The sequence below is a fragment of the Vulpes lagopus genome, chromosome 22, assembly GCF_018345385.1.
Source record: "Vulpes lagopus strain Blue_001 chromosome 22, ASM1834538v1, whole genome shotgun sequence".
In the NCBI taxonomy this organism is placed as follows: Eukaryota; Metazoa; Chordata; class Mammalia; order Carnivora; family Canidae; genus Vulpes; species Vulpes lagopus.
The window spans coordinates 11966199-11981986 of record NC_054845.1 but is presented as its reverse complement, the minus strand read 5'-3'; the positions used below and the strand labels follow the sequence as shown (position 1 = coordinate 11981986).

General features: G+C 35.0%; 1 protein-coding gene across 7 annotated transcripts in view; it reads right to left on the bottom strand.

Moving 5' to 3' along the window:
* NBEAL1 (neurobeachin like 1) overlaps window positions 1–15788 on the bottom strand; it is a 188017-nt gene that overhangs the window by 129575 nt on the left and 42654 nt on the right. For 6 of the 7 annotated variants that reach the window (XM_041737494.1, XM_041737498.1, XM_041737495.1 and 3 more), the window contains exons 6-8: window positions 15548–15675; window positions 8248–8330; window positions 2669–2754 (exon numbers count right to left, since the gene is read on the bottom strand). In XM_041737494.1, the coding sequence (XP_041593428.1) occupies window positions 2669–2754; window positions 8248–8330; window positions 15548–15675 (297 nt within the window). The remainder of the gene's footprint in view (window positions 1–2668; window positions 2755–8247; window positions 8331–15547; window positions 15676–15788) is intronic. The other variant, XM_041737500.1, reaches the window with a different exon arrangement.

Genomic DNA, 15788 nt, shown 5'->3' with positions numbered 1-15788 from the left:
AAGGGACACCTGGGTGGCTTAGCGGTTTAGTGCTTGCCTTTGGCCCAGGGTGTGATCCTGGAGTCCGGGGATCAAGTCCCATGTCGTGCTCCTTATGTGGAGCCTGCTTCTCCCTCTGCCTGTGTCTCTGCCTCTCTCTCTCTCTCTCTCTCTCTCTGTGTGCTCTAATGAATGAATAAAATCTTTAAAAAAAAAAAAAAAACCCTCTGTGGAAGGGGAGGTGGATAGGGCAATGCAGTGACTGTGTGATGGGCTCTAGGAGGACACTTGATGGGATGAGTACTGGCTGTTATACTGTATGTTGGCAAATTGAATTTAAATTTTAAAAAAAGGAAAAAATTCCTCAATTGGTTACACTTCCCTAGGGTTTTCTGTTGGTTATAGCAAATCCATCCTAAATGATACAGATATATAAGAGGACCAGCTTGAGACTGATTCTACAAACATTATTTCTGAATTCTAAGTATGGTAGCTATTCAAGGTGATCCATTAAACTTGGAAATAACATATGCTTAAGACTGTTAAATTGATATATAATGAATCCAAACATAGTTATGCAAAATCATCTGAAAGTAACAGCACTTAGACCATTAGAGCTTGTTATTAGCAATATAATAAATAATATTGATAATAAGTGCTACAATGGAAGAAACTGCTTATAAAACACCCAACATCCATTTTCCTCCAACTCCTTATTAAAAGGAACCCTGATGTTTTGCTGGACATGTGGCTACCAGGAATAAGGATTACATTTCCTAATCTCCCTTACTGCCAAGGAGGCTGAGGAAGCAAGTTTTATCAATTTTTTACTTTTAAATTTGCAGTTATTTCATGGAATTTGGCAAGTGAGATAAAAAAAAAGAGAGAGAGAGAGAAAAATGATTGTCAGCTTTTCAGTACCTTTTTAAAGATACATGGCATGTGACATTTGTCTCTCTCATCTCCCCTTCCATTTTTGTGCCCAAAGTGCAAATGCAAATGGCCAGAATTCTAGAAGCTAATCTTGTATGTATCAAAAGAAAATAACAAACTGACATTCAGAAGGAACCTGGATCCTTGAAGATCCTAGAGGCACCAGATTAACTCTGGCCTGCTTACTGCCATTTTTTTTTAATGAGAAAGAGTAAACTTCTAACTTAAGCTGTTATAATTTTAGTACTTACTGCTAATTATGGGAATCACAAATCTGTCTAGACCTGCGATTTACTTAGTTCTTATAAGAACTTCACATATATTATGTGTCATTTGGTCCTTTTGACTATCTTAAAAGTGTTACTGTTTCCGTATTATAAATAAAGAAATTAAAACACATGTAAATAGTTTATCTTAGGTCACACAATTAGTTAGAGATGGACATGGGATTCAAACCTATGTCAGTCTGGCTCCAAAGCCTATCCTTTGAACATAACACAAAACAGAACAAATATGCTAATAGGAAGCCCAAGCATGATGCTTGGAGAAGGAAGACCAGTCATAGGACTTCAATTTTTCTGTTTATGACAGGCCATTCTTACACCTGTAGATATTCAATTCATCTAAATATCCTTGTACTTACTCTATATTCAATTAAATAACCTTCTGACCTCAAAATAGCTCTAACTACAGCTATACCCTGATTATAAGGATTTTGAGTACTTTCAGTACATAAAATAATAAATTGGCCCTCTAGGAGCTACTTGATTTCTAGTGATCTTTAATTATTGGAGGTCTTTCAGGGCTTGATTACCCCTGGGCACTAACAAGAATAAGTCTCTCAGTGTCCAAAATGGTAATGGATCTAGCCAGCTTCTCCACTAGTCATTTCCAATTTTATTCATGTATATTTATTTTTATTTTTAGTAGTAGAAAATTGATGGAAATGGGTAGGTTCTGATGTAAAAGAAGGAAATCAGCTAATAAAGTAAGGTGACAAAGCAAACAAACTAAAAAATAAGATTCTGGTCACTAACCCCCTTACAAAAAAAACAGACTCTTCTACAAAAGTGAAGAAGAAAAGACAAGATAGCCCACTAGGAAACCCAAGTAGTATTATTAACCATATCTGTAACTTGTTACCAAAAGAAATCCTACATATTTTCATTTTTTACAGTTGTTGCAACGTCTTGAAACATCATGTTTGTCTTTTTTTCCCTTGAAATTGTATTTATTACTAGACTTGCTTTTACATCTATTTAGTATAAGCACATACTACTATGTTACATGCTGAAACTGCATTTCAGCATAACTAGTTTTCTTTGCAATCTTATTTTATGCATTTGAAATATTCTACAAGGGGCTTTACAGACTACCAACCATATAATATGATACAAAGTGTTTGAAACTTCTGATCTAAACTTAAAGATCAGTGTGCTTAAAGAAAACATATAGGATGTTCTTTCTGAACTATAATACTGTTTTCAACTAGTAGGTATACTCAAAAGTTTACCACAGACAGCTTTTAAGATGCTCACCTTTAAAAATAAGTAAGTTTTACTAGCTAATATTGTTACTTAGGTTTTTAAAGAAGTTTTAACAAATAAAAGAATAATTTTAAACAAGCTATAAACTCAGAAAAATATGTGTGGTTCATAAGATTATAAAAGAACAAAGAATACATTAAAAAGTCCATGGAAAAATCTTTGCACTATTAACTATTGTTTTAAATATTAACTTTCAACACTTTCCTCACCTGCCCACCAGCTACAATGGCTCCAAAGAGATGCAATAAGCAACACTTAAGACTTTCCTTGAGATGTTCACTTTCCTGAAAACACTCTGTGAATATAATACACAAATAAACAAGTAAGATTTCTCTTTGACAGTATTGTTTATCTCTAAGGAATGTCTGACTGAAACATTAACAACTATTTATTAAAAGACTAAAATTTGTTAAAAGGCAAAGTAGATATGCATTTTTTCATAATAAAGGAAAAGAGAAACCGTCTATCAGGTATTATTTTAGATAATTTATGTTATCTTATTTAATTCTCATAATACCCCATATGAGGATATTTTGCCCTTATTTATAAATGAACAAATGAAACTTTTGCCTAAACTTACAGAGCTAAGTGACAATCTAGAAGCTAACCGAAATCTGACATAAAATAAGTTGTTTTTGCTGCTGCTGCTACTACTACTACTACTACTGCCTTTTATTAGTATAACTGACTGTAATTATTCAATTATAAACTTGGAAGAGTTGGACAAAAAGATTTCCTGGTTTACTCCTGGGCAAACATTCCAAAGTTATGGTACCAACAGTAACCTTTCTTTTAATATTATAAAGTATTTTATTGTTTTCAAAAGGTTAATACATGCATGTAACAAAGAGTAATTAAAATAGCATAAAATAATTGACAAAGAAGTTTCCCTCAAATCTATTCTTCAATCTACCATGCTCCCCACACCTTAAAATAATAATTTAAAAAAGCTATAAATATCTACTGCATCATTTTTTTGTTTTTAACATAATACATACTGGGTATTATTACATCTTAACACATACATCTTCCTTATTCTATTTTATGATGACTACAATGATGCACTTTAATTCACTTAACCAGTTCTCTGATAAACTTATGAATTTTCCTCTTTATCTTGATATTCTAATAACCCAGTAATGAATATCTTTTTGCATGGGCCATTACATACAGAGACAAATTATAACAGAATTATTTCCAGTTTTATAGATAATAAACATTACCAAAACCAAACAGCTTTAAAATAAATGTATTGACAGAAATCAGAAATTTACACTAAAAAATTAAATGACTCCAGCAATGTTGGAGTAACTGTGGTTACATGGCCTCCTGCTAGAAATAACTAGAAAATTAAACAAAATAGGTAGAAATTTATATACTCTAGAACCTTTCCTTCTCTCAACAGAAACAAAGTATAAGTTCAAGGAGCATCTCAGCTTCCTATTGTAGACGTGTTCTGAACAACCCCAAAGAAAAAGGGAACCGTAAAAGAATATGGCTATTTATTGAGTTGGGAGACAGATAAACGTTTGGGGAGGCCTAGGCAACTGGAATTTGCAAAGCAGTACTGGAACAAATGGAACAAGTCAAACAAAGAAAGCACTCCAGAAATGTTCATAGGGGTCACTTTGAGTCAAAGTAGCAATCCTTACACTATATTGTGAAATCCCACAAGTCAGGCAAAAACCTACCAAGAGGCTTTAAACTGAATAACTGTCAGATTTTACACAGAGCTGCAAGATGACAGGGTCCTACTCAGCCACAGGAGACACAAACATAGAAAGGATATAAAAAGATATGCCATGTAAACTCTAATAAGAATGCTGGAGTGGCTATATTAGTATCTGACAAAGCAAGCAAAAATATTACCAAGGTAAGGCAAGGAATATTACCGTGGGTTAAAAGGGACATGTCATTATCAAAGACAAAAAAAAAAAAAAAAAAAAAAAAAGAAAATAAAATTTAAAAATCTACCAGTTTAAATACTTTACAGTTACAAGTACTGGTGATAACTTCTTTGGGATAAACTATCAAAATATGCGCACAATCTATATTCTGAGAACTACAAAATATTGATTGAAGAAGTAACAAATAATGAGATTATCTGATTCAAGCTTTGGAAGTCTTCAGTATTCTTCAGATGTGAATTCTACAATGGTTCCCAGATTCAACACAATCCCAAATAAATATTCCAGCAACCATTTTGGTAAAAATATTTAAAAATGGCTTCTAAAATGTATATAAAAATGTAAAGGATTTGGGATCCCTGGGTGGCTCAGCAGTTTGGCGCCTGCCTTTGACCCAGGGTGTGATTCTGGAGTCCCAGGATCGGTCCCGCATTGCGCTCCCTGCATGGAGCCTGCTACTCCCTCTGCCTGTGTCTCTGCCTCTCTCTCTCTCTCTCATGAATAAATAAATAAAATCTTAAAAAAATAAATGTAAAGGATCCAGAAGAGCCAAAAATTTTTGAAGAAGAATAAAGTTGGAGGACTTAATGATTTCAAGACTTGGCATAAATTCATAATAATCAATACAGTGTGGTAATATCATAAGGGCAGATACGTAGAACAAAAAAGAGAATCCAGAAATCAACTAGTTTGATTATCTAGCTGAAGCCAATATCACTACTGCCGGTCAGAGTGGGCACTGCAATCATCTTCACCAAGCACTCAACAAAAGATTATTTCTGTCTTGTTTTAATTCTTAGGGAAAAAAAAGAAAAGAGAACTAACGCAAACACGACAAAATGTTAATATCTGACATATGTGAGTAGGAAACACAAGATACTCCTTTTATATATTCTGCAATATTTTCTATATTAACCTTAAATCATTTTTTTAAGAAAATCTAAAATTCACATAAGTCACATATATAGTAGCCAAATCTCTTAAGTTTAAGTCACAACAAAAAATATTTAATAGGTGTCACATCAGCAAAAAACACATAACCTATACCTTATCCTTTAAACCAGAACAGCCAAGTGAAAAGTTGGTACAGAATTTTTACTTTAAAAAGGTTTAAAAATTATTAATAATTATAATAAATATAATAAATACAAATATAAATTTTTATTTAAAATTTTTATTTTATATGTGTGTATGTATATATACATATACATATATATACATACATATACATATATATACATACACACACACACACACACACACATATGGCTAGAGAAAGAAAGAAAATACATTGGGAATTCAACTAGTATGTTTTTCTTCTTTCTAGAGATGTGACATCATGTTTTCTAGTAATGTTCTATCAAACATTGTACTGAATCAAAGCAAACAGACAACCAGTAACTGTTTTTATATCCTACTCTGCTGAGCTAGTTACACCCATGGAAACCATCTTGGTAAATTTTTGACAGGAAAAAGGAACTCCTTACCTCAACAGAAAACCTAATGATTTATACAGAAAGGGCTTTGGCAAACCTACACAACACTTATCATGCTATAAGAAAACGATACCTTTTAACTTACCTCCAGGGTAAGTATACATTTATTGGTGTCCACTAAAACAGAAACACTAAAGCACAAAGCATTTTTGCTTCAATAGTACTAACAACTAAAAAGCACACAGCATATATTACTTTGAACTTTAAGTGGGTAATCATGAAGTTTGAAAATTACACTCACTAGAGGTCAGCTTGAGAATTCCCCTATAAAAATATTTTTTCAAAAATGTTTAAAAGGAATTCAAGAAACAGTGGGACTATGTCAAGATCAGCACAAGATAGTGATACAAGGACTGTAAATACAAGACTAGAAACTGATGTTCACATGTAGCTTTTGGGTAAAGGACACTCAGTCAACTCTCAGTTGATTCCTACAACCAAGACTGCTATAGTAGAAGTTTTAAAAATTTCAAGATGATCAGCTGACTTAATATCCTGGATAAATACTCCCAGTGAAAAATACCACTGAGGTGCAGGATTGAAACTTTGATGCATATAAAAACCTGAGTGTACAAAATGACTGTTGGGACATGCACACGCTGCTGGGGTAAAGAAGATTGGTGATAGTAGTTAGTTTTTCAAACACTGACACACTGAAAGGTATGCTGGGGAAGAGACCCCCAGGTGGAATGTTGGCCTTGGGATTGCTCTAAAAGAGCCTGACTCAAAAGGCCCTGAGAAAGGGATCTACTACAAGGGGGTAGTTATTAAATACAAGGTATTTCAAGAGAAACAGGTCCCAAGAGGGTCAGGTAATTTTCTCTTTGACCCAATAATAATTAACACTAATGAACAGCTGCAAAACCGAGTGGTTCTTTCCAGGATGTATTCTCCTGTCGCATCAGCCTTAGCCTCCCCCAGTCTAGTGGGCTGGCATATGCAGAAAGATTTCACTGTCCAGAGGTGGACCACAGGGCCTCAGATAGGTCTGGGAAGCTGCTAAAAATGATTCGCACAACAAAGTCACCACTAAACCAGTTTCCAGCCTTCTTTTTCTACTCTACTGCCAAGAAATATTTCTTTAAAAGCCAGAAATTCTGTAAACATAAACAGCTGTTGAGTATGTCACCAGCTACTTCATCTTTACAGTGTTGCAAAGTTGCTGTGCAAGTTGCCATGTTAAATCCAGGAATCTGGGCAGTCCAGGGGGCTCAGCGGTTTGGCGCCACCTTCAGCCCAGGGCCTGATCTTGGGGACCTGGGATCAAGTCCCGCGTCGGGCTCCCTGCATGGAGCCTGCTTCTCCCTCTGCCTGTGTCCCCCACCCCCTCTCTCTCTCTCATTAATAAATAAATAATTTTTTTTTTTTAAATCTAGAAATCTGGGATCCCTGGGTGGCGCAGCGGTTTGGCGCCTGCCTTTGGCCCAGGGCGCGATCCTGGAGACCCGGGATCGAATCCCACGTCAGGCTCCCGGTGCATGGAGCCTGCTTCTCCCTCTGCCTGTGTCTCTGCCTCTCTCTCTATCTCTCTGTGACTATCATAGGTAAATAAAAATTAAAAAAAAAAAAAAAAAAAAAAAAAAAAAAAAAAATAAATCTAGAAATCTCCTCTAGCCAATGTTCTCCAATATACTTTTCTACCAAAGAAATATATTCGTTACAAAAAGGCATGTAGGTGTGTTTATTATGTCCCATGTCTATAACTCTCCTGGGAGTACCTGTCCATAAAATTTTTAATAACTGGAACTCTTCATTCATGATAATAAAATCCAACCACACATCAAATTCTGTATCAGAAGCGAAAAGACCAAAAATGCAAAGCTCTCTAAGGGGCCTATCACCATCACCCCTACACCATTCACCTGCAAGGTAAGTGGGCCTATTAGCCCCCTATCCCAAACATGGCCTGGGCCCAGGCTGCACTCAGCTCTACAGAGCCCCAACTGGCAAAAGGGAAGCCTCATTCCAGAGCCCACCACCAGCTCACAGCCCAGCAGGGTAACCCCTGGGCAAGAGGCCCTGGCCTCAGGCTCCCAGGCAGTAGCCATGAACCAGCTGGGCCCCCATATCCCCCTTAAGTTTATTTCACCAAAAACTCTGAAGGTCTATACTACAGACATATTAGGCTGTTCTCAAACAAAACAAAACCATTTTCAGAACAGTAAATTAGAGGAAGAATAATCATAGCAAAATATGAATCAAGTACTCCAGTGATAGGTTCTTACAATCTTTATCTCACACATACACAAAGCTGAATAAAGTAGAATCAGAAAATGAATATAAAAATAAAAAGTAATCAAAAAAATAAATAAAAAATAAAAAATAAAAAATAAAAAGTAATCAGAATAACATCAAAATCAAAGAGAAAGTAGTATTAATACTTACGATAAAAGAAAGGGACGAACTCCACTGTGAGAGAAGCTGGTTTATATTTCTGTCTGCTCTTTTCCACAGTACTAAGGATTCGTCTATCATTAAAAAGAAGTTAAAAAAAATTAATACCATATTATAAAAAAAATACCATATTATAACATGGGCAAGATGGCAATAATTACAGAAACAATTATAAAATAAATTTAACACATTAATTTTTATTTGTATACTGAATACATATTACAATAATAATAATATTACAGTAATCTCTAGGATTGGCATAATCTTGAAAAGGAAGTCTCACCTATAATTTAAATGCTCACCAATGAAAGGATTTCTTCTGACATAAGCAAAAAATTTTTAAATGCTTAACAACAGTGCAACAAAGCAGCCAGGTTAAGTCTCCAAATAAAAGGAACTAGGCATTTAAAATTTCCAATATGTAGTTATTTGTTCAGCAGTACTGCTAATTTGACATCTAAGGCTATAGCTTATTACCACAATGCAAATAAAACTCATCAGAAATCAGGCCATTCTTTGCCACTTTCTGAAATTTTATCTGGATACAATCCATTCCACTGCCTTCTTCCATTTTAACTTAATGTAGATCTAGTATAGGCTAGGATTATTTTTATTTTTAATGACAATTCCCACTAGTTTTGATGGCTGAAATATTTCTACAGACTTTGGTAAAGCCAACACAAATAGCACGTGCTTTTACCAAGATCATTTCAATTCAACATAAAATGAGTCTCTTAGATGGGTATAGCAGTGTGGGGATTGGGTAATAGAGACTATTGTTACAGTGATACATCCGACTGATTGCTGAAAATTAAACAAAAACCAAAAAACTCATTTTTTTCATATCCTGAAAAACTCTTAACATTGTAATATAAAGCTAACAAAAATGAAAAATATTTGACAGACAGCCACACAGAAATTGTATACATCTATATATGATATACTGATAAAGCAATGGATTAATATGACTTAACAACCATAACTGAGATACTAAAATTATTTTCCTTATAGTCAAAGCTAGAAAGAAAAGTCAATTGGTCACAGAATAAGCCAAGTAAGATAGACACAGCTGGATTCAGTAATGACAGACTTAAGAGTTCTAAGATCCAGATCTAATATCCAGATTCACTAGAAATCGTATTAGACACTATTTGCTACTGCTCTGCTTTTCAAATCTGTGACTATTTTCGTTGTGGAGAAGGCAGATGAATGATCAGATTTTTTATTTATTTTAAATTCAAACATAATATCCTAGAACATTACTGGATATTTCTATTTAATTAAGACTAGTATAGAGATTTTTTTTATGCCTTTAAGAGAATATAAATATTGCTGGAATTTCAAACTGAAAATTTAGTCATGATGTTAAAAAAATTCAGTAATGTGGTAGAAAAATTAATTTTAAAAGGATGATTTAGCTTTCAGTTAAGTTTTTCTATGAAATTATTTACATTGTTTACATTTTGCACATTTTTTAAAGTTATGCTATGAACTAACTGATTAGATCTATCCTATCCAAATATCCTGTGCTACAAACAGCAAACATTCTCACTATAGTAACATAATGAAAATGTACTCCTGCAATCTGTGATTAAGGACTAATTCTAAAGGCCCTGTATTAGATGTAACATATGAACATAAATAATTACCATTAGTGTTGTAGTAACATTTAATATACTAACATTAATAAAAAGGGTGGAAACTATTATATGTATCACAAACATTAAGTCATGAGTAGTTTGTACTACACATTTTCAATTGGAAAAGCCAGAACAGCTAAAACTGAACTTAGTCTTATACTAGTTTTAGAACACAGCATACTTCCTCATTGCACTATTATCTGATATTTGGGTCAAGCATCTGGTACCTAGCAGATGCTAATACATACCAACTTATGAGGGCTGCAAAACATTTTGCGTTTCAGTTTTCTAAGTTCATGTCCTTGGTCAATTATTTTGTGCTTCTGTTTTGTGCTGCCATCATGCCTCAGATGTGCCTATTTTTCTTTAACTTCTAATCTAGAAATAAATTTAACCTCTTGCAAAAGTTGCAAGAATAAAAATAGTATAAAGTACTTCAAATGTATCTTACCCAGGTTGATTGTTAAAATTTTATCCCAAATCCTTTATCATTTGTTTATTCTCTCCTATTATAAAGTGCACACATATTTTTACACACATATTATGCATATATGTATGCACACCTACATACGAAATGTATTTTTTCAGAACATTTAAAATGAAATTATGTATATTTTTCAGAACATTTATTTATTTTTAAAGATTTTATTTATTTATTCATGAGAGACACAGAGAGGCAGATACACAGGCAGAGGGAAGAGCAGGCTCCATGCAGGGAGCCCAATGTGGGACTCAATCCTGGGTCCCCAGGATCATGCCCTGGGCTGAAGGCGGTGCTAAACCACCAAGCCACCCGGGCTGCCCTATTTTTCAGAACATTTAAAAGGAAATTATGTATATTCCGGCATTTTAACTCCTAAGTACTTTAGTTAAGATTTGCTAAGGATACAGATACTGTTTTACACAACATAGTATAATTATAAATTTCAATACATTTAACATTAATACATTTATCTATCATTTCATAATCCAGTTTCATCAACTGATACATCAGTATCCTTTATAGCATTTTCTTGCCCCTCAGTACAACTTCCTGTCCAGATATTACATTTAGCTGTCATATATCTTTTCCCTTCCTCAATCTGAAATATTTACACAACCTTTATGACATTTTTAAAGAATGTTGTCCCATATTCCCTCCTTTAATTCATTACAATGTTCTTCATTTTGGGTTTGTCTGATGTTTCCATACAATTAGATTCAGCTTATACATTCATGGTTGGATACTATAAAAGCAAGAGTATCACAGAGGCACGGATGTCCATCTGCTTCTCACTGATGGCAATTTTGATCATCCAGTCAATGTACTACCCAGTACTATACAAAATAATTACTAATTTTTCCTTTGCAACGAGTAAGTAATCTGTGGGTAAACATTTTAAAACCATGCAAAAATCATGCTGCTTATCAAAACTTCCCCTAGATTTAGCAACCTGATCCATATCTTTCCTATAATTTGTGTAAAATGTTGATTTTTTTTTCCAATTAGTATTTACTAATTGGCACGTGGCCTTCTACTATAAGCAAGAGTCCTCTTCTCCCTTTATGTATCTATCTATCCATCCATCCATCCATCCAACCATTCATCTTATCTATCAATCCATCCATCAACCTATCTATCATCTATCACTGGTATGGACTCATTAATTCCCTTTCCCCCAATGATTTATATATATATATTTTTTAAGTAAACTCTACGCCCAACGTGGAGCACAAATCCATGACTCTGAGAACAAGAGTCACATGCTCTACTGAGCCAGGCAGGTGCTCCATTCATAATTCTTTATGGCAATTAATTATTTTCATATATACATTGTCCCAGATTTGGCCAGAAGGAGCCCCAGGGCATAACTTAGTCTAATTAAATTGTTTTTCTCTTTGGGCAGGTAATGAGTCCTACTGTACCTACACTAGGCACAAAGTAGAAACTCAATAAATATATTTTTAAATAAATGCTTGAATGATTAAGTCCTTTTCAGGGAGGAATGCTTTTCCTACATCTATTTTAGTTCCACTTAAGAAAACCTTTTTTTTTTTTTTAAGATTTTATTTGAGAGTAAGCAAGAGACAGCATGCGCACACACACATGAGGGAGAGGGAGAGGGAGAAGCAGACTCCCTACAATTTTTTAGTATATGTGCTGCTGAAGCAAGCACCAGACTCCCTAAAGAGCAAGAAGCCTGATGTGGGGCTCCAGGATCATGACCTGAGCCAGATGCAGATCCTTACCTGACTGAGCCACCCACATGCCCCACGAAACATCTTTCTAAATATGTAAGATGATACAAAGGGGATCAAAACTAAGCTATTAATGATTAAATCAAAATACACAGAGATGAACACCACCCTGCTGAGCACAAAGCCCAACACAAAGCTCAATGCCAGGACCCTGAGATCACTACCTGAGCTGAAACCAAGAGTTGAATACTTAACCAGCTGAGCCACCCAGGCACCCAAGGAAACATACTTTTAAATGGCTCTATATTTGGAATAATTTTTATTTATATTTGTTCTAATCTCTTTTAGTCGTTTTGGTAAGCAAAAAACACAATAAATTAGAAAATATGTACATTCTATGTTACACTTAACTTCAGAATTAGATTAAGACATAAGATGTAAGTTATTGCTATTGCTCCCTTGTTTAGGTCTCCCATGAGCTATAGATTTTTTTCTAATTACATGGATTATTTGTAGTATGTTTCATTTCTCTATCGAAGTCAAAGAAATCCAAGTCTAAACCTCTGCTTTACCAGTTACCTCTGAAGCATTTCCTACTATTATCAGTAAAATTGTTATGCCTATTAGGGATAATACAGGGACAGCTTCCAGCATAATTCCTGGCATGTATATTATTGCACACATTCATGAAATCTCACCATTCATCCTCTATTCTTTGTTCCTCTTCCTGTTGTCACCTTATACATGTAGAATTCTCTTTCTGTACTATAGTATTTAAATTTCTTCTTGTTTTTGTTTCTCAAAGTTGTTTTTGTTTTCATTTACCAACTTTGTTTTAATTTGTTGTCAGATCTACTTTTTTATATCTTCTCTCCTCCCATCTTTAACTTCATTTTTCTTCTTCTTAAGATTTCTCTAAAAGCCTCTTCTCTGTCATTTTCAGACTAATCTCATGTTCCTCTCTATATGTCTTGCTATCTATAAAGAAAAACTATTTGTCATTATTTCAAAACTTAAAACATTATCTTAGATTTGCCATTACTGACAGATCTGAGGCGGAGGATGGGGAAGTACCAAGAGTGAAAAAAGATATATAATTTCCTGAAATCCCTAGCATTAATGTCAAAATAGAGAATATTGGCTTCCACCAGGAAAGCCATGGAGGAGCAGTAGCCATAGGTCTCCAACCCTATGGACATGGGCCTCAACAAGGGCTACAAGGTGACAAAGAATGTGAGCAAGCCGAGGCAACAGCCACCATCATGGGCACCTGACCAAGCACACCAAGCTTATGCAGGACATGATCAAGACGTTTGTGGCTTCGCCCCATGTGAGCACTATGCCACAGAGCTGTGCAAGGTCTCCAAGGACAAGAGCACCCTCAAGCTCATCAAGAAAAATAAAGTATGGAGACACATGTCCATACCAAAAGGGGAGAGGAGCTAAGCAATGTCCTGGCAGCAATGAGAAAGCAGTAGACAAGAAGGATTCCCTCACTTCTGTAAATAATAAAGCCTTTTGGGGAAAAAAAAAGAGAGAGAGAGAGAACATGGATTAGTCAAGAACCAAAGTGATAAATGAGTAGAAAGGCTACAAATGGAACGCTGTTATGTGCCTCTTACAATCTTCAAAGAGTCATGAGCAGTGCTCAGGCAGAAGCGAAAGGTAGTGACAGTACAGTCTGCCAATTACTTTAATGCCTACCCCTTCTAGTCACAAAGTGGAACTTCTTGATCTCACTGTGGTAGATGGTGATGCGGGATTAATTCTGACCAATGAGTTCTGAATGAAAACAAAATGTGTCATGACCAGATGAGAGCATTAAATTGCTAACGTGAGATATTTCAGAGCTTTTCTCCCATGTGGTAACTAGCAAAGCCTTAGATGCTTGCTGCTCTGTCAGCTTGGGACTTGTGTGACTGTGATGACTGAGGGTTTCTTGCCAATGATGGCAAACAGCATGAACAAGAAATAAACCTTTGTTATTCTAATCTCTTATTTGTTATTGCAACATCATCTGTCTTATCCTGACTGATAAAATATCTTTGCCAAAGAAAATTCAAAGCACTTTCTCTCTGGGGAAAAGAGATCTATTAAAGCTCAACAGACAAGGAAGTATTCAATACTAAGTAAATTGTTTATAGAAGAACTGTTTACTTGACACAAATTTTAGAGAAATGAATTCCCAACAACGTAAGTGCACTGAAAGAAAAAGCTAGGTACTGCTTAGGTTTTTTGATTTAAATAAGTACAAATTATTTGTATCTATTCTTTAAAGCAGGACTCCTGCTAGACAGTAAGTACCTATTTACTATGGTTCAAGCTGTTCCTATGGTGGGGTGGGAGGAAAAAAGGAAGTATTCAGAAGGTCATTAGTTCCTTCCTGTTAATGAACAGTCAAGAAAAGTATTAGAACAATGTGATGGTTGATTTAATGTGTCAACTTGGGAGGGTGTTTTTGGATGAGATTAACATTTAAACTGGTGAAATATGAATAAAGGAGGTTACTGGCTACAAAATGCCTCAATCAATCAGCGAAAAGATTGAGTAGAACAAAAAAATTAGCTTCTCTAAGCAAAGGGGAATTCTTCAGCAGACTGTCTTTGGACTTCACCTCCATCATCACTTTAGTGTCTCCAGCCTGACTACACTTGGACTAGAACAAGAACACTGGCTTTCTATTTGCCAGCTTTCAGATTGCAACCGGGCTTTAGCTTTCCTGGGTCACAAGCCTGACAGCCCTTATTGAAGATTTGGGCTTGTCCGGCTCTAAAATCACATGAGGTAACTGCTTATAATAAAATTTTTTCCAGGCATGCATGCGCACTCGCGCGCGCACACACACACACACACACACACACACAAAGCAGACAAAATATTGTTTTTTTTGCTTTGTTTTGTTTTAAAGATTTATTTATTTATATATTCAGAGAGAGCAAAAGAGAGGCAGAGACACAGGCAGAGAGAGAAGCAGGCTCCATGCAGGGAGCCCGACGTGGGACTCGATCCCGGGTCTCCAGGATCACACCCCAGGCTGCAGGTGGCGCTAAACCACTGCGCCACCGGGGCTGCCCCAGACAAAATACTGTTAAAAAATCATTTCATACTATGAAAGAAGCTTAAAAAAAGAGAACTTCCTTGAAAAATATGTATACTCTACTTGATGTTACTGTACTTTGAAATATTCCTATCAGATTCTTAGCATTCAATTGCATTATAAAAAAAAGGTTCAGAGTAAATTTATTATCTGGAGGTGGCCACTTTCACTAATTCATTACTTCCAGCACAGTTCTCTATCTCAGAGATAGAGATAGGGGTCTTATACACATCTTACATATTTCTGTCATGAGAATAAGACCTACACTAAAAAATTACAAATATTTAATAACATTCAGGTTTTATTTTTTTGTTTTGGTTTGTTTTGTTTTTTGACATTCAGGTTTTAAATGAGCAATATGATTTAGAAGACATACCCTGAAATTCTATGCCTCCAATTCCGATATGGATCATATAAACTTTCACAGAACGCCAGTGCATGGATCACAAATTCTTCAATAGATGTCTGATCTGCCAATTCCTTTTCTTTTTTTTTGCTTTTTAACTGAAAGTAAACAAAAAATTATATTTAGTTAAAAATATGAAATGGAATAACATTCTTATCTACATCATTAAAAGGCAACATGTTTCATTAATAATCTAATAAATCATTTTTAT